This window comes from Sylvia atricapilla, chromosome 12 (assembly GCF_009819655.1).
Source record: "Sylvia atricapilla isolate bSylAtr1 chromosome 12, bSylAtr1.pri, whole genome shotgun sequence".
Lineage (NCBI taxonomy): Eukaryota > Metazoa > Chordata > Aves > Passeriformes > Sylviidae > Sylvia > Sylvia atricapilla.
In genome coordinates, this window is record NC_089151.1 from 13,202,498 (window position 1) to 13,222,601 (window position 20,104).

Sequence of the window (20,104 nt, forward strand, 5' to 3'; positions counted from 1 at the left end):
GTGCCAGGAAACAGTTCTTTGTGGTAATACAGTTTTTTCAATATTTCTGATTAGATACCAATACAAAATCCATTTTTTTCTTCACTCCCCCAAGTAACTATAGGTGCTCTGCCTATTTTGAGTTTAATGAAAGGTAGAATTTTTTGAGAAAGTTGATCTTACTCTGAAAACAGATACTTTTTTGTCTTTTATTTCACTCTGTGGGAATTTTACTGCAATGGGTTAAATGACAGGCACAATCTCATTGTGGATCAGGTACTCAGCCAGATTTTCAAGTAGTGTAATTTGAAAATTTTTAACTTGAAATTAAAATTTCTCCTAAAGCAGGTTGTTAATTACAGATTATGTTTGTGGTCCCAGAAAATCCTGGCTTGGGGATATATGGGCAAAAAAAGCCTCAGTGGAGGAAATTTGAAGCATGAAACATGCTATATTCATGATCACACTTGCCTTATGCTACAGTGCAGTTTTCTCTAATCTCTTTTTGGTTATTAAACAGAAAAAGACCTATCAATGCATCAAGTGCCAGATGACCTTTGAGAATGAGAGAGAGATACAAATCCATGTCGCTAACCATATGATTGGTAAGACATTCTTTACACTAGGCCACTCATTGGCTGCTTGTTTTTTGCTACTCTTTGACATTCACTATTCTAGTAACTTGTTAATATTCATGCTGTAATTTATTTTTTTATTTTTCAAGGAAAATGATTTTGATGTAATGATTCTTCACTTCAAAGCTTTTTAAATATGTGGTTATAAAAGTGTTACTGCTGAGCTTTTTCCTTATCCTTTTGAGTCCTCATGTAGCATTTTCATTTATATTAAAATCAAACTTTTGACAGTATCTTCCATTTGATAGCATAAATTTCTCTCTATATGTGTAAAAAGTACTTGCCAGTTGTCAACCACTTAGGAGCAATTATGTTTCAATTTTGTATGTCATGACATTGAATAGATGTAACTGCTAGCATTTTCCCAGCTAAGTGTGGTGAATTCCTGAGGAACATTGTCAAAACAAAACACTTACAGCATTATTTCAGTGGGTTTCTTCTACTTTTTCCAACAATTCTGGACTTCAGAAAGTTCAGCTTTTCAGACATACGAGTGATTTAAAAATCAGTGCTTTCTGCCTTCTGTGACAGTCCTGTCGCAGGAGTTAGTAAAAGCATTTTTGTAACCTGGTGGGTTGTAGTTCTGCTGCAGCTGTATGATTGCTTCCCTGATGAACATATAGAAAGGTTTTTACCTTTATGGACAGATGTTATAAATATATGTGTTGGCCCAAGAGGTCAGTTTATTCTGGTGCATGGACCACAAGAAGATACACATGCCACTCTAAGCATGTGTTGGATGAGACCCTTCAAGGACCTGACAGTGCTCCCTGTGTCTCATACATTCCTATGCAGCATTTATCTCCCATAAGCATAATGGCTTTCCTTCTGCAATTTTACATTTAGGAAATTACTCTCCCATCAATTCAGATATGTAGCTCCTATTAACTTTGAAGTGGATTATGCATAAATACCAGAGAGAGAGAAATATGGACTGACACAGTCTTCAAACCCCTACCCCTAAATGAAAAACATACATGTCAGTCTCAATAATTTTCATCCAAGAGCTAGGCAGGAGTTTTAAGTTAATGTCAAGCAGGTTAAGATAAAGATATCTAAAAATGTTTGCTTTTGTAGCAGGTGTTAATGTAGTCTCTTGTTTGCAAGCTTGAAGAGTGAAATCCTTGTTAATTGGACCATGGTGATTTCATGTAGCTCCCTCCTAGATTTTAAGAAAGAAGTCCTTAGCAAGCTTAGCACTTGTTTCAACTTAATTTGTGATCCAGTAGCTAATAAATGATTTTTAAATACAAAGGTCATTAAACGGTGAGTTAAGGTTCTGCTTGATTTGAGGGGAACTATTTTTTTTTTCTTTGGGAAAAATGTAATTTCTTCAATTTCCAGTAACTGATATATGAAGTTTATCTATGTATATGCCCATGTTAGTGCTGTCTGGAATAATATACAATTATACACATGACCTTACAAAGTTCTTGGCACCACTGGAAAACAAGAGGTGTAGAAGGCATAAGAGGCTGTGCAAACTGTGGTGCTGTTACTTGTGAAAACTACCCATTGTTTCCTTGAAGCTGTACATAAGTTACTTTGGTATTTGTAAGAACTCTGTATAGTACAAAAGTGCTATGGGCCTAGTTCTGTACATCTAGAACATTGTAAATACCAGGATGTGGTAAGAAAACATGATAATTCCACTATGGTATCACATCTTCACATCCCTTTGCTGAGGTACAGACTGAGGATGTGCGTTAAGTTAAGGTCATCACTGCTTTTAATGGTTCAGTTTAGGAAAGAGCAAAGTGTAGAAACCTTTAATATGGAGCCAAACTTCCTCTCACTCTAGGCATCTCAATTCACAAGGCTCCTGGGCCCCCTCTCCCTCAGGACATGCTAATGCTCACAAAAAAGGTGTTTCCAGTGAGTTCGCTCATTGGTATTTGTTCTTTACTGGAGAATACTGAAGGGAAAAGGAGAGGCTAAATGTCAGCATTTCTCAAGCAATGAATGCTGTGCAGATTTTTGGTGTTAATTTACATAGTCCTGGGTCAGAAACAGTAGGGAGAGTGACTAACTGCCTCCTGTGCTTGCTCCTGTCCCCCTTAGTCATGGCCTGAGAGCTCTGTTCCCTTATTTAGGTCTTAGGACAAACTGACATGTGCCTCCTTACAGCTTAGGCTGGTTTATCACTGATAAGGGATGCAAGAGTTTCTCTTCTCTGTGTTAGATCAAGTCTAGGCAAATGGGCAGCAAGAGAAATAAGCTAATATAGCTGTTTTTACAGCCTAAGTCTAGTTCGCAGGAGTTATTAATGTCATCGTTGTCAATTTAAAATCTACAGAAGAGGATTTGTTTGTGCTGGGGGGATGCTGAGATCACAGGGTGAACATACAGGTGTTTGGTAGACAGGAGGAACTTACCCTCAGACCGTGTATCCTCAGGAGCTTAGAGCTGGCCTCATCTCAATGAACTTGTATCTGTCTAAAGTTAAGGTGTCTGGTTTAATATAGTCATTGAGATGCTGTCTGGGGAAAATGAATGATTGATACCAATCTAAGATAAGAGTTTGAGTAGGATAAGCATTTCCAGGGAGAGATTTTTATCTCTCTTTTGAATTTGAGAAGAGCCAAGACAATGAAGTTAGCCTTGACATGTAATTTTTAGGTAAAAAATCCCTCGTCTTTGATAATCCAAGACCTCTCAGCAGCACTTTCTTCTCATACTTTGAGAAACACAAAATCAATAGTTGACATATCTTAAGCACTTGCTTACAGTTTTATTTTGCTCAAGTGACTGTCAACAAAGGAATCTCTGCTCTGTAGCAGCAATACCTTTTAGATAGCAGTGCCCATTATATGATTAAAGAATTCAATTATTTCTGACATCATGGTCTTAAAAACTGCATCCAGTTAAGTTGGCTCTGCCTCCCTCTTCAACCCCTCAGATTCCCTGTCTGGAGCTGGAAGCCCTGTTCATAATTCATGGAGGTAGGGGGTTAATTTTTTTCAAAGCAGTATGCAGGGAATTTCCAGTGCTACTCCCACACACCGCTTTGAAAAATTACCCTGCTGCACTCTAGCCCTTCATATCCTGTGCACAAACACAGAGCACATTGGGTCCTTCGCGGGGTCCCCAGGGAAGGAGCAGGCTGGATCCATCCCCAGAGGAGGGAAACGGGAGATGTTTTGTTTCGGTTTGTGCTGGGGCCCGTAGGAGGGCTCTGTGCGGCAGAACAGACCTCCTCAGCTGGGGTTAGCCAGGAAGGAATCTGTTTAGGAAGGTTTTCGGGGGGGGGAGGTAGTTCGGGTTGGAATTTTTAGAGAGCAGTGGTCTTTGAAACATTGCACCGATTGGGGCTCCTTTGAAACATTTCCATGCCCACAGAAAGGGGATCCCCCTTTGAAACATTTACAGGCCCTCGGGAGTCCACCTGGGACTAAATCAAAAACTTTCAGTAGTTCCTGCTGCCTCTGTACTTGCTTACCTCCTGTTGCGCTGACCTGGCAATGTTTAAAGCCTCTCCCCCTCCTGTGCCCGGCTCGCTGTGCCGTGTCTGTCAGATGCGGAGGCTGGGCCTGCGGGGCCCTGGCTCTGCGGGGGGCGCGGAGCCGCCATGGCAGCAGCCCGAGCGTGGAAACCCGTCAGTGCGGCCTCTGCCCGGCGCCTGGGGCGGCCCGGGAGCCTCAGCCTCCGTCACAGGGCCCGGTGCGCTGGGCCAGGGGCTGCTCCCGTCCCCTGGGGCTGCTCCCGTCCCCTGGGGCTGGGGCTGCTCCCGTCCGCTGGGCCAGGGGCTGCTCCCGTCCCCTGGGCCTGGGGCTGCTCCCGTCCGCTGGGGCTGCTCCCGTCCCCTGGGCCTGGGGCTGCTCCCGTCCGCTGGGGCTGCTCCCGTCCCCTGGGGCTGCTCCCGTCCCCTGGGGCTGCTCCCGTCCCCTGGGGCTGGGGCTGCTCCCGTCCGCTGGGCCAGGGGCTGCTCCCGTCCCCTGGGCCTGGGGCTGCTCCCGTCCGCTGGGGCTGCTCCCGTCCCCTGGGCCTGGGGCTGCTCCCGTCCCCTGGGGCTGCTCCCGTCCCCTGGGCCAGGGGCTGCTCCCGTCCGCTGGGGCTGCTCCCGTCCCCTGGGGCTGCTCCCGTCCCCTGGGGCTGCTCCTGTCCCCTGGGCCAGGGGCTGCTCCCGTCCCCTGGGGCTGGGGCTGCTCCCGTCCCCTGGGGCTGCTCCCGTCCCCTGGGCCAGGGGCTGCTCCCGTCCCCTGGGGCTGCTCCCGTCCCCTGGGGCTGGGGCTGCTCCCGTCCCCTGGGGCTGCTCCCGTCCCCTGGGGCTGCTCCTGTCCCCTGGGCCAGGGGCTGCTCCCGTCCCCTGGGGCTGGGGCTGCTCCCGTCCCCTGGGGCTGGGGCTGCTCCCGTCCCCTGGGGCTGGGGCTGCTCCCGTCCCCTGGGGCTGCTCCCGTCCCCTGGGCCAGGGGCTGCTCCCGTCCCCTGGGGCTGCTCCCGTCCCCTGGGCCAGGGGCTGCTCCTGTCCCCTGGGGCTGGGGCTGCTCCCGTCCCCTGGGGCTGCTCCTGTCCCCTGGGGCTGCTCCCGTCCCCTGGGGCTGGGGCTGCTCCCGTCCCCTGGGGCTGGGGCTGCTCCCGTCCCCTGGGGCTGCTCCTGTCCCCTGGGGCTGCTCCCGTCCCCTGGGGCTGGGGCTGCTCCTGTCCCCTGGGGCTGCTCCCGTCCCCTGGGGCTGCTCCCGTCCCCTGGGCCAGGGGCTGCTCCCGCCCTGCGCTGCCCAGCGAAATCCGCTCAGGGCCCTGCCTGCGGAAATAGGGATTAGGCCCAGGGGTTTCCTGTTGGGTTTTTACAGCTGTGCTCTTCCCGCAGCCACGCTGGGTTCCCTAACTGGTGTTTTTCAGGGTGCACATAATTCCACAGATTCTTTTTCTCTGGGTGGGTCAGGTTGTCCATTTCAATGGGAAGTGCATTTGGTTCCCTGCCAGAGTCCTCAGCTCTTTGGGTAAGAGAGGTGGATGCAGCAGTACTTCTCTCTGTCTCAGTAAGGTATGGGGCATGTTTTCCATTTAGCATTCGAAGAAGATGAGCAACTGTCCCAACCCTTCTTCTCTATTCTCCAAGAAAGTCTCCTGGCAAATGTGCACAGGAAACTCAACTGGGGCTCATTTAGTGCTGGAACAGGGAAAATAATGATTCCTGGTTTGTGCTCCAACACCAGGACTGCTGTAACACTCCTCCTGCCTCTGGCTCCAAAGGAATGTAGGCGTTTGTGGGCTCTGAGAGGCTGTCCCAGCGCTGGGGGCTCAGCAGAGCCCCAGTGCCCCTCCTGTCCTTCCCCGTGGAATTAGCAGTGCTCCCCAGCAAGCCCCAGCAGTGGACACTGTGGGCCGGGCAGGAGGGCGCGGGCTGGGTGTGTTTGTGATGGGAATATGAGGCTCTTTGTGCCTTGGGAGCCGCCGGGACAGACGGGAGTGCTGAAGGGAAAGCTTCCAGAAGTCCCAGTGAAATTGTTCCGTGGTCCAGTTCTTGAACTGCAGCCTGGATAAACTCCTCCCTGTTTGATGGGATGGGGTTTACAAAGTTAAACACTGTGCTTGGGAGAGTTTTCTGAGCATTGCCCCAAGCCGCGGCATATCATGCTTTGTGTGCAGCTTAGGACTCCAAGGATCTTAATTACCTTTCCTGCCCTTAGAGATCATGTTTCAAGTTCTGGAAACACTCTGCCAGAATTAAACACAAAAGAGAAGGGAAAACATCCATCCACAGTTACATTTCTTTCAAATGAACGCAAGCATTTCAAACAAAACAATGGTCAGCTATAGGTTTGTTATTTTGTTAACATTTTAAAATAATGTAATATTTTAAAGTAACAAAGTAAGTTGGGTGCTTGGAAAAGGTCAGACTGCAATAATAACTACAGAAATAATTTTCTAAAAAGCATCAATTTAGAAAACTCATTTTATGTTCTGAAGAATTAGGAGTTGATACCAATACTCAGTTGATAACTGAGTTTCACCTCAGTTGCTGAGATGAAACCAGTGCAGAGGTGAAGGGGTTGAGATCATACTCAAATCAAGCATAAATCAATATATTCCCAGTTATATTTTTTTGGTTTCTGTTTAAAAATGGAAGGAAACAGTTTTATCTTCTGATTTATGTTTCATAAATCATAAAGTTCATAAACTTAGATCTTAACAAAATTGCTAATTTATATATTATATGAATAAAAATTCTAACTCATTCTGGATGGTCTTGAACTCCTTCCAGTTACAGTAGATTCTGAGTGCCTGTGTATATGATAAGGATGTAGGTAAGGTTCATTTTTGCAGAACTGACATGTGAAGAGGCTGAGCCCTGGGCATTCTCTAATGAGCATTTGAAGCATTTCTTATACTCAGGCCTGATCTTATGAAGCACTTTGTTCCTTATTCTTCTCATTGAGTTGAGGACAGCTAATGCTCCTTGTAATCTCTCTTATAATAGAACAGATTTTACTTAACATGAAATAAATGTGTCAATACTGGAAGATGTGCAGCTTAAATTCTTGTAAAATTCCTTGGTTTTTTGGACCTAAGGACTTCTGTTAGTTAAAGCATGTACGTGGTAGTGATGATGATGACATTGTAAAGCACTGCCTTAGTCATAGCTTTCAGGCATTAAGGCAAATAAAAATGTGCCAGATTGTTTTTGAAGCATTACTTGCAAATTATAAACAGGAACATATTTCTGGACTCAACTGCTGAATGTGTGAATTAATTATGGACACATTAGGAACTCAGAAATGTTTTTTTAACTTTGATGTTTGTAAAGCATATTCCAAGCAATTGCTCTTTTAATGCAGAATTGAACGTACAACCTTCTTATATTTACCCAGCACTTGCTTCAGTATCTAATTCTATGTGGACTTGCCTTAATGAACAAGATGTACTAGATATTCATTTTTCAGCACCTGCCTATTGAAAAAGACTAACTTTGGAAAAAAAAATGTTAAGTGTACTTACCTTAAGAGATGAACACATACAGGATGTCTCCCTTCACATTCCCCTGGGAGCCTTAATCCCAGAAGACTGGCTGTGGTTCTGCTGGTGCTGCTTGGGAGGCTTTGCCCAAGTGGAGCTTGCTGCTGGCTCAGGCTCTTGGGCAGAGGCATCTACTCCTGCCAGGGTCTCCTGTTATTCTGCCCAACTCTAAACCCTGGGTATTTGTTTGGGTTTTTATTTTTTTTTTCTTTCATTACTTTTAGCATTAACCACATTTGCAAGTCATTAAATATTGTAATGAGTACAGTGTATTAAAGGCTAGAAATACTTGTTTTCCAACACTTTTTATCAGCATAGTCCTACTTAAAGCCAGCTTGCCATTGCTAAAAGACAGAAGCAGCTTCCCTTATTTAGTATTAAAAAAATTTGCCTTAATATCATCTATTACTTAATTGGTTTCTTACTTTGAAACTTCCAAACATTGTATTTTTACTGTTCCTTCCTTTCTAAGGCTGGAAAATTGATTATAAAAAAAATCTTAATAATTTTATCCAATTGTCCTGGGCAGATGTGGCCTCCTGCAATTGTTATCTATGTGTATTTATTCACACAAATTACTCTATTTCATGAGAATGTATTTTGTTTTGCTTGTTTATCGGGAAAGAAACAACATTTCCCTTAATGTATTCATACACATATTCCTTTTGCATTTTTCATTTCATTTACAACTTGGTAATAGTAGTTCAGTTTTCACTGACATTTTTATAGCTGCTATGACAACATTCCTGTTTTGCATGATACATGCATAATGGGCAAGATCGCAGTGTTACATTGCTTTCATTCTTTCTTAACTGTGTTAAGATTCCTTACAGCCTCCAAATTCAATTTTCATATGCAGTGATGATTACACCTGTTTAAACATTTTCCTGGTAGTTTCATATTTATTCATAAAGGGAGCAGTTGATAAAACACCTTTTCTGCAATCAGTCTGAGTTTTAAGAGTGGTATTTCTTCAAAGTTATCATTAACAAGCACCTCAGTCTAGTCCCAGACTTTCAACATCAGCTAGGCAGTGTAGCAAAAAATGCTATTTTCAGTAAACTTTACCCTATGTAGAAATAATTTTAACTTGGAATATGTAACTTGGTCTTCATTTCATTAACTCACCTTGAAAACTGTTTTATGTCTGTATTTAAAAGTCTGCAGAGATAGTTTCTGCCTTATTCTCAGATATTTTATATGCATATGGCCATGCATTTCTAAGTTCACAAACGAATTTCTTAGCCCCTCTTTGCTAATCTTGAATCTGGAAAAGAAAGCAAGTCCTCACCATATGGGGCTTGGGTTCTCTCTGCAGATGGTGAAATGACTCTGCTTTCTGGTGGAGAGGTCAGCACCCCTCTGTGTCCTACTTTTGAGGAAAAAACAGCAGAATATTTCTTGGGGGTGGAAGAAGGAAAAAACCCACCACTATTTCTTAGTGCAGTCTTCAGACTTCATTAAATAATGTTTTCAGGACGTTGTTCTGCTCATGTGAATTATGGGACTAATGTCTCTATTTGTTCTGTTCTTAAAATTTAGGTGTTGATTTCTTTGTGGGAACTTTTTAGCAAGTAATATTTTTATCTGCATAATGTAGATGTTATCCCCCGTTCTTCTCTATTCACTGATTTGCAAATATCTGGTACCAGTACCACCTTTTTTGACTGACTGAAAATTTAGTGACTTTTTCTGAAAAATAGATGATAGATGGGAAGTGAATAAAGAATAAAGAAAGGATTGAATGTTTAGTGAAGCTGGAAAGACCTCATACTTGGGTTAGCTAGGAATTAACTTTGGCAGAGTTATAAAATACTTGTTTTACCTCTTTGGGGGAACCTAGACAAGGTTCCAGACTGTTTCCAGTCACATGAAAATGGGAGAAGAACATTTTTAATATCAGTAATCTATAGTTAAATTCTTTTTGCTGATAATATTCTGGATTTTACTCTTCCTGAATATGTGATTCAATATTCAGCACTTTTTAGCATTGACAAATGTTTATTTTTCTTCTTTTGATTGTGAAACAACCTTCTGGTGAATCAGTAAAGGTACTGGGATGTATATGCTGAACCCTAGCTCTAGTTATCAGAGAAAAAGGGTTTGTTCATATGTTAAAAGTCCAAGTTTGTACCTCCTATTACTTGGGAAGTAACAAAGTGAGGCAGTTGGACTGTTGCCTTTAATTATAGTTTAAACTCAAGAGCATCCTTAACCTTGAGGAAGATTTTATCTGCTCTCCTACAACAAGAGGTTACCAGCTGACATGGCCCTTAAAAATTATTTCTGTTTTGTGATAGCTGGCAAACAAGTCAAATCAGACACAGTCCCCCTTGGATACTCTGTTTAGGGTACTGGCATCTATTTTTTTAAAATTTGTGGAGGAAAACTTTGCTACCCTGAAGTTCCTTACAACTGATCCCCATGAAGGAAAACCATGTCAACTTTTTAAGCATTTGTACCTTTGGTTTTTTTTTGTTTTGTTTCAAGGCTCCTGACACAGATAAAGCCTTTGCACAACTGGTCTCTGCAGATGTGCTGCTTCCTTGTCACAGGCTTCGGTCAATTTATCAGTAACTTTTGACAGCTTTGTGCCTTTTTAAGAATCAGAAGGAGTTCAATTGAATATTTTGACTTCTCAGATCCATTGTGTGCCATTTTAAAAATTAAATTTCTTTCTTCGATGATTGCACAATAAGCTGAAGGTAGGGGACTTCTAGTTGTCCCTGTCAGACTTCCCTGCGGTAATATCAAACTCTAAAGAAGTAGCAGATCATGATTTTTTAAGTGAAAAATGTTTTGTCCTGCCACAACCGAAGAAACCCAAAGATGTCATGTATGGATTCCATGGTCTTCCTAAGACAGAGCTCCATGGCAGGCCAAAATACCTCACTGTAGTTCCATAGTTGTCTTTCTCACCCATTTCACAGACTCATAGAATCATTGAGGTTGGAAAAGATGTCCAAGATGGAGCCTTTGACCAAGCACTGCCTTGTCAACTAGACCAGAGCACTGAGTGCCATGTCCAGTTGTTTCTTGAACATTTCCAGAGGTTGTGACTCCACCACCTCCTTGGGCAGCCTGTTCCAATGCTTACCCATCCTTTCAGTGAAAAAGCTCTTCTGATGTTTAACCTGAACCTCCCCTGGTGCAGCTTGGGGCCATTTTGTCCTCTCCTGTTGCTGTTGCTTGGGAGCAGAGCCTGACTCGTACCTGACTGTCCCCTCCTGTCAGGGAGTTGCAGAGACTAAGGAGGTCCCCTCTGACCCTCCTTTTCTCGAGGCTGAGCCCGCCCTGCCCCCTCAGTTGCTCCTCAATGGACTGACTCTCTAGATCCTTCACCAGCTCTCTTGTCCTTCTCTGGGCAGACTTAATCCCCTCAATGTCTTTATTGAATTGAGGGGCTCAAAACTGGGCACAGGACTCGAGGTGCAGCATCACCAGTGTCCTGTAGGGGTGACAATCTCAGCTTTGTGTTTTGTGATTTGTCCTGCTGCCAGAAGCCCAGGGATAGACGGGGTGAATGAGGTGCAGACCTCATGGGGGAAAAGCTGAGCTTTTTTGCCTCCTGCTTCATGTAGGAAGTGGCCAACACCAATTTGGTCCAGTGTTTCCTTCTTTATCACCTCCTGAATTGGTGGAGAAGACAACAAAAGAAGACACCAGATAGGAAGTGCACCCTGCTGGTGTGTTTACATCACTACTGTAGTTGGTCACAGCCTACTTGGGATTTAATCCTGCCTTCAGCTGCACATCGTCCATCATCTGGTGGACAGTCATGGGCCTTAAAAATGACCAAATCTTTTGATCATTTTGTGTGTAACTGGGAAGCGTTTAGATTTTATGATGACTTTATCCTGTTCTATATTCACAGGGACGTTTTTTAGCATGGCTCAGGCTAGGCAGAGCCTTTGGTTTTAGGTTTTGCTGCAGATAGAGTTTGGATATTTTAAAGGATCAGCATCAACTAGCACCACTGGCATGTCCTCTGTTGTTGTGTTTTGCACGCATCAGCTATGGTGTATTATTGGGGTATGGACAAATAGTTCTTAAACCCCATGACTGTGAGTTATATCCAGGAATAAATATTGGCAACAACAGTTAAATGATGAAACCTCATGCAATGAAAAGTAACGGATTCAAGCTGGGCTGGATATAGATAGCTAAAGTTGAAGCAAAGAAAGGATTCCAGTGATATTTTTCTCCTTCTTTAACTTTCTAGTTAAGAAATTTCATTTTAATTCCCCCTTTTCTTAAACAAACAAACAAACAAAACCCCCAAAATACCCAAACAACTTTTGATTCACTATTAAAAAAACCAATCTGTGATATGGGGTGGGAAAAAAAAAAAAAAAAAAAAAAAAGAAAAGAAAAGCAACCTTCCTTTTGCCTTTGAAATCTTTTTAAATTGATAGTAGCTGTTCCTTCACTTCCAGACCATCAGTGGAGAGAATTTCCTTAGAAGACTAATTCTAATGGTAGTCAGAGACTGAAGTCAACAGTGTGTCAAACCTGAATGATGAGCTTCCAAGGGATGGGGAATTTACATCGCGAGATTATTTGCTTAATTTACTTTATATAGTATTTGAAAATCTAGATGAACAATCAATTTTTTAAAAATCTAAGCTTCTTAAATTTTGACCTTAAATCTTTTGACCTAGTTCAACAAAGAAAAATTTGAAAAATGCAAGTGAAATGTTGAGATTTGATTTCTCCTTCCAGTGGAAATACTATTAGATCTTAAATGTACAGAGTGTATTAAATTATATCTATCTTGCATCTTTGTTCTTGTTTGAACATGACTTACCAGGAAAAGAACTCCAGAGACCCAAAATATGTATTTTAAATGGCCTAGTCAAAGAGTTTTCCCATTTTCCTAAGGCTTAAACTGGGGAATCGGCTGCCATTTGCAAGCTAGCAATACAGTAAAAGCACATCATTGTACACAACATTTTATTTGGACAGCTGTATAAAAATGGCAACACACTGTGAAATCCATTAACAGCAAAACATGTTAAATTCAGCAAAATGCTTCTCATGTGGAACACTGAATAAGAAATTATAGTCTGAGTTTTACTAGCTGGTTATCAGCGTTTGTCTTGAATGAAGAAAATTGAATTTTTTTCCATGTGTCTGCCTGTAATAACAGTGAACGCTGTACATTGGGTTTTGAAACCAATGTGCACCTGTAAATTCTTGCCCCACAGAAACTTCTGCAAGGTTTTTGCAAATCTAAATACCCCTGACAAGGCTAAAGTGGGGCAGTTTCCACTCAGGCAAATAGCTCTTACTGCGTGTTGGATTCCACCCTCACTCACTCACATTACTGAGTTCAGAAGCATTTGTAGGGGTAAGTTCTAGGGATGCAGGAGTAAGAGCTCAAACTGGGAATAAAAGCATCCTTCCCCCTTGTCTCCCTGCTGTGCCAGGACTGCAGTCTTGTCAACCAAGAGCAAGTCCTTTGCCTTGTCAGGGATTTCCATGGGTAGATTTTGCTGTGCTGCATGTAGTAAGACTTTTCATTGTTAATCAATAGCATTTAAAAATTCAAAACCCCTCTCCAAAGTATTTTGCATTTCCATTGTTCGTAGTGTTTAACTAGGAGATGTTGCTCATCAAGATAGGATGCTATTAAGTATTCTGGTAGAGAAAGAAAAAATGAGTTTACTCTTGCCTGGTAGAAAATGAAACAGCCATGTTAACTTTAGCTCTAATCATGAGATTAAAAGTCTAATGGGGAATTATATCATTTTCACTCTTCAAAGCCAGCATCAATGACCTTTGGAGAGTTTTAACTTTAACAGCCTAATGATTTCTCTCCTAGAAAATGGAAAAAACGGTCTTTTCCTTGACAAGGAAATGAAAAGTGGATGAAAAAGGCAAGCACAAGTAACCGTACGCTGGAGCAGGCTAAATGACTTTTAGTCATATTCAGTACCACTTGTGAGAGATGGTTTCCAGGCTTTGTTATGCAGGCCAGTGGCTGCCCTGAAGGGAGACAGATAAAGGCAAGGCAGAGCCATGGGGCTGGGGGACAGTGGCTATGACAGCAGCACAGCCCTGCTCCTTCACCCCCCTGGCCCAGGGCAGTGGCAGCTCTGACCAGCGGGGCTGTGTGTGCACAGCACTCGTCCTGAGCAGCTCTGCTGTGGTGTGAGGCTCGTTTCCTGTGCAGGAGCACTGGAATTTCTTGTTTCAGTTCCTGTTTGCCGCGTTTGCGAGCTCAGGCTGTTGCTCTTTTGCCAAGCTGGCAGCACACGGGGGGAACTTCCTGCGCAGGGGATGTAAAAGCGATTCTCTGATTCTTCCTCTGCAGCCATTGGGAGATAAAAGCCAGGACATCAGGGACTGCAAAGAGGGAGCCAAATTATATTTATAATATTAAAGTGAGTGCATTTGTGGTTTTGCCATTCTCCAGGGTTTTTCATAAGTAGAAAAACATGAATTAGCATTTTCCATTTCCATATATTGACTGGAAAAATAGCCTGCTCTCAATTAAGACCTATAGCTTTTGGGATGTATGCAACAATTTTATAAAATATTTACAGCAAAATTTGCATTTTACATGGTATTACAGTTTTTCTTGTGTTTAGTAGAAAGGACTTAGGCCTAAGAGAGGAAATTCATCCAGCTTACCAAAAGGGAAATATATCTAAAATTAGATTGTTAGTATTCACAACAAGGAATGTCCAGTGCTGACTGTTACCTCCAGTAATTACTGAAGGTCACTTTGCCCCCCAGCTATTTGTTACAGCTGCTGCAAGGACCGTGCTCCCTGTGCAGAGCAATCACTATCCCTTTAAAAGTGCCTTTGGAAGCGATTGGAGCTTTGTGCTAGACAGATAAGTAGAACATTTTTTACCAAATGTAAATGCGCACTGTAAAGAACATAGCTATTTCCTGGATAATTTGCAGTTGTATATTTTATGTTAATTTCACCGAAAATATTGCACCCCTGCCAGGTTTAGTAGAGGCTCACTGTGATATGAATAATTTCTAGCGAATCTTTTTTTTTTTTTCTTCATTTAAGATTTGGCACCTTTTTAAGATTTTAATAATAGCAACAAGGAGGAAGATTTAGAACAAGTGAAACATTAGAGCCAAAGAAATTCACATTGAGAGCTAATGTAAAATAGCAAGAATAATTACACGGAAAACAGTTTCCACAGATGTTTTTCCTTGTAATGTAATAACTATTTACTAAACTGTTTATTTTAGGCCCTTGGTTTACAATAAAATATTTATACATGCTCTGCTGTAATAAAAAAATATTGACAAAATACTATAGAGATTTTTAAAAGACAATTAGTATTTCCCTGTCTGGAGAGCGAGCACAAGAGAAGCAGCACCAGCCCTTGCCATGCTTGCTGAGAGGAGATGCAGGGTTAGCAGCAGCATGCCTTGCAGGTTTGTGTTTTACTAGCTGGTTTACTAGTCTGCTCGACTCTGCTAACAGGGAGATTCTGGACTTGTGGCAATCCAGAAGGTAACTTAGTGAAGAACATGAGAGCCAGCAATCTAAAGACAGTAGAAACATTATTTTCCATTTCTTTGCAGGAAGAAAAACTTTATTTCTAAGTTATTATATAATAAGGTTATATCTTTTTTTAAGCAAAGTGTGCCTGTTTTAGGAGCAGGTTTAAAGTTCAGGATGCCAGAATCCTGAATCTTGTTCTTTAGAAACAGTGTGGGACAGTGACATCTCTGAAGCACTGCCTGTGGCATGTTTAAAGCTATTGTTTTATCCTGACTGAGCCACATCTGTCATACACCTAATTCATGAAGCTCCTCACGTGCCCATGGAGTCTGCACTCTGGTACAGAGGGACTAACCACCTATGCAGATATAGCAGTGCCTTAGGGTGCTAAAATCACAAATTCTGCAATACTGAAAGGTCTACAGATTATACTTTCCATACACGATCTTAAAATATCTATTCTTCTGTTCATGTATAGAAGAAACTTTATTTTGAGGTGTCTATGGCATTACCTTTTAAAATCTTGAACACAGGATAGGATCTTATCAAAAACTTCAGTTCCTCTGCCTGCCAGTTTTGTAATAAAAGGATTTTTTTTTCTTCAGAAGTTATTGTGCATTCTTTACTTTAACTCCAGAGTAGTGGCATGCAGTAACTTAAAAAGAGGCCTCCAGGACAAAGGAGAAAATACCTTTCATTTCATGGATACACATGAAATACACTGTCCGTGTGTGCATTTGAGTACCACCAGCATGTTAGAGCAACCTGAAGTCTGAGTAAAGACTGCATGGATGGATCTGAACAGCCAGCATTTGGGAAGCAGGATGGTTTCAACATCTAGATACGAATCCATATTTAGCAGTTCAGGCTCTACTTTCAAGTAGACAATTCCCTTGAGTTTCCAGGCTAGCAAGTTGTGAGCTTTATCATAGCAATAAAAACCAGGGTAGCTGCCTGTGGAATGATTTGAAAAAAGAATTTAAAATATATCTATGAACTTTCTTTCTTGGTGAAACTAATAACACTCACCTGTTTAAAAATCAGTGGGGTGATTACGCAGATTTTTGTCATGCTGGGTTCTTACATGAACAAAAAAAGGGCAGAGCAGAAAACAGCAAGCATAAGAACTAAAACTGAACAAAAGAGGGAGCTAAGAAATCTAAAATGTTCTGTTTTAAGGCAGAATAATCTTAGTTACCTGATGCCTTTTGCTGTAAACAGACTTTTTTTCATGGTTGACTCTTATAAAGAGGCCAATGCATGTGAGGGGCTTGTGAGCCTTGTTACTGTTGTGCCATGCAAAGCCATATTACATCCCATTCCCATGGTTTGCCCTTGTAGAACCTCACCACCACAACTTTTTGAAACTAAATATTTGCTTTCCCTGTGAAAGTCTGCATAATTTAAAATCAAAACTACAATAAGAAAAATAGATGGTGTAATATATGCAATATTTTCTGTAAGTTACACCAAAGTTAGGTTCTTGGCTTTTAGTCTTTCCTACCTTCCTGCCCCTGCACTGTTGACACATTGCAGAGTGCTGCCAAGTTATGCAATTAGTGCAGCTCATTTTGAGTCATTGGTAAGGTCCAAAGCTAGAATTTAGGAAACAAAGGAATTTGTTCTTGGAAGTCAGCATTGCTCTGTACACAAGAATTTCTTTATTTTTCAAGGACGATGTTATTGTGTAAGCTAATGATTTTGTTTTTAAGTTATATTCTCAGGGGCATGGACATCCAGGATGATCAAGGATGTACTTTTAATACCGATCCTGCAGTGTTGGGTCTCTGGTGGAAGAATTGGCCCAACTGCAGGGCTTGAGCCTTGGATTAACCCTTGCTTGAAAGAATTGTTGATTTCCTGGTGCTGAATATATTTGTAAATTGATTCATATTACATGTGTGTAAAATTAGTTCCAATGAAAGTAAATTAGCCATTTCCCTACCCTACCTGCATTTTAAAATGCCACTTACTGTTTATCACAGTAGAAGCCATTATCCCTGTTAGTAGTTTTGAAAAATAAGTACATCTGCCAGGGTTCTGCCCTTCGTTGTCTTAGCCCAGCTCACCTTCTCTGGCCCTCCCTGCTTGCCCACCTCTGGCAGCAGGCTGGGACTCCTCTCCCTGGCAAAGCTCAGATCTCTCTCAGCCCAAATTGGATGTCTTTTCACCTGAAGTGGGAGTACAGCATAGGTAACTAAAGCAGAAATGAGGGTCTGAGATAAGAGGAGGGCATCTTTTGGAACTTTGAATTGCCTTTTTTTAGCTATGGAGAGTAGTTAAGGAAATACGTGCTTAAATTCTGCAATGTTATTGGTAATTCTGCATGGAAAATATTTTCAGTGAGGTAGATTAAGGAGTACAGCAAGAAAGCACACGTAGAGGAAAACTGTGGAAGGTTTGAAAATCCATGTGGTATGAGTTATAATACAGACCCTTTCAAACAGTCTCCAAAACCATTCACCTACTATTCCTTATCCTTACTATGTCCCTGCATGTAATGAAACAACTGGCAGAGAGCGTTATTTTAATAAAGCATTGGCTCTTAGTGTCTCTCATACTGGATCGGGAAAAGAGTTCAGAGGACCAGATATTGCTGAAGAATCTGTCTCCAATTTTCCCTTGGAACTGTGCTTCTAGGGCTTTTAAAGGTTTATGTATTTAACATTACAAATCTTCATTTTAGATTTTCATTTGCTGCTTGGGATTTTTATTAATTTTGCAGTGTTCATTTAAGTTGATCCAGCCCCTTATATCATTTCCAGCTTGAAATATTAGTTCAGAGATAAGCTTTGTTATTAAATGCTTAATCTTGAACACTTGTCTTATTTGGTAAGAATTATCTCTGAGAAGTAGGCAAAGAGAAGTTGATTGCTGTGGTTTTAAAGCAGCTGTAACTGGAGTAGCCCAAGGTACTAGTTTACAAAGGTTGGCATCCCTTCAGTTTGCCATCACAGCAGCTGGACTTCATTAAGTGCTGGTGTTAATTACTGGGAGAGTGTTGGTTCAGTATGTGAGCAGCAACACTTGGGGTGACACACAAAGTAGGAAAAGGGTCACCTTGAGATAGAAGCTTTAAAAAAAAACCAAACAGGCAAGGCAGGGCTGTCACTAATTTCGTAACTGCATTTAGTTCAAAGTTTTTCAGCAAACAGGGAAATAAGCACTACAGTGCAGCAGTGAGGGATGGCTTAACTGTGTGTGCCATTGAGGAGGCAGGAATGGAGGCGAGCGCTGCGGAACTTGCCCCGTAAGAAAGGAAGATGTTAATGTCGTATTTTCTGTGCGTGTTGTTTGAAAGAGAGGGAAAATTCTTTCTGTATTCTCCAGAGTTTTCAGGCCATATGCAGTATAGTTTGAGGAGGAAATATTAATAATTTCTTATACTGTAAATAGTATTCTGTGGAGAAAACCTGTTAAGGGTTTGTATCTGAGGAATGTTTAGGAGATGAATGTCACGGAAAAAACCATAAAACATGTGGTAGCATAAAACAAGTATTGCTTGGAAACGTTGTGTCTTAAAGCTGATGACATTCAGACAAAGTGGGCCAAGTCCAGCCCTGGTGTAAGCAGCTGGTGGTGCACCCAGCCCAGAATCCCACCACGTGCTTAAGCAATAGCGAATTTTTATCTGTGTCTTTCACCTGGCAGTTGTGTGGATGAGGTGCCAGGTGCCCGGGCTGGAAAGGGTGCATGTGAGGATGTTGGAGGAGAATTAGGTTATTACATTTCCTCCTTAATTCTTCATCAGGGCTGCCGCCTGTATTTTCTACAGAAAAATCAATGCATTCTGATTCTGTAATTTCCCATGGTGCCTCGCCGGGCGCGCAGCGTGCCGTGGGAGGTGACATATCCGGTCATGGCAGCTTGAACTCTTTTTTCCAGTGAAAGAATTCATTGGAATTTCACAACCTTTGCATGCTTTTGTGAAAACACTCATTTGTGTTTGCGCCAACCTGCTAATGGCGGATGCCGGGGCTTGTGAATCCCACCTACATTCGGTGCTCGTTATGGCATGGAATGTGCCGTTAATAATGCATCTGTGAAACTCAGCTGCGAGGGAGCCAAGTAATTATCCCACCGTAGCGTTCCCTGCTTCAGTGTCATCACAACTGGGGCTTCATTAAAAGTCCTAACAGTAGAGATGTTGTGTGGTGCAGCCTGTATATATATTTTTTCATTTAAATTATCAGCAATGCCATGGCTCAGAGGTAATTTGACTTTTTGAAACCGTGGAGCCCCTGTGAATTTCCTTCCTCCTCTCCCTCTCGCTGCCGCACCAGCTGATCAGCCCCAGAAGAACAAAAGGTTTATCTGAAGCTATGAAGCATATATTCACCAGCTTCTGGCGTCTAGATAAAAAAAAAAAAAAAAAATCAAAGTACTCCATTGAACATGTTAATACTGAGCAAAATGCACACAGCCAGACACTAAACCTTTACAGGGATTTAGGCATTTGAAAAGTGATACTCTGATCAGGTCCTGAGTTAGTTTCCTTAGCATAAAGTAAAGCAGAATCATAAAATAATATAGATTTTTAAATAAATGGAAAGCTTAACATTCTCTCCGCCCCACTTTTGTTTTATTTCTTTGTCTGGTTTCTGTCAGTCAGGCAGTAACAAAATCTTGGGCAAAGGTATGCTGTAGTGGAAGTATTTTTCCTTTTTAATATCATATTCTTCCAACAGAAAATACAGTATGAACCTCTGGCATAAAAATAAACGGGCATGAAGAACAAAAGCATCTGTGGTTCCTTACAGGTCTCTGAGGAAGTTTGAGATGCTTCTAAAAATTAATCTGGTACCTCATTCCTCCTTGCTGTTGGGTGCTGTTTTTTTTTACTGCCATGGGCTTTCCATTTTACCGTCCTGCTCTTGGGGAGGCTGGGGTGTAATGGGTGTCCTGCCAGCTGCAAGCAAGACAACTTGCCATGGTCACAGTGATTTCAGGGTTTGTCTGGGCTTTTCCTCACCAGCCTGATATTGCTGGTGGCTTCTCCAGCCTGTGGGCAGCACACGGTCTCAAGGAAACATTGAGAGAATTTCAGGGAAGGGGA

At 42.2% G+C, this 20,104-nt stretch overlaps 1 protein-coding gene across 3 annotated transcripts in view; it reads left to right on the forward strand.

Moving 5' to 3' along the window:
* ZNF423 (zinc finger protein 423) overlaps positions 1–20,104 on the forward strand; it is a 581,899-nt gene that overhangs the window by 492,989 nt on the left and 68,806 nt on the right. For all 3 annotated transcript variants that reach the window (XM_066327879.1, XM_066327878.1, XM_066327880.1), the window contains one exon: positions 500–584. In XM_066327879.1, the coding sequence (XP_066183976.1) occupies positions 500–584 (85 nt within the window). The remainder of the gene's footprint in view (positions 1–499; positions 585–20,104) is intronic.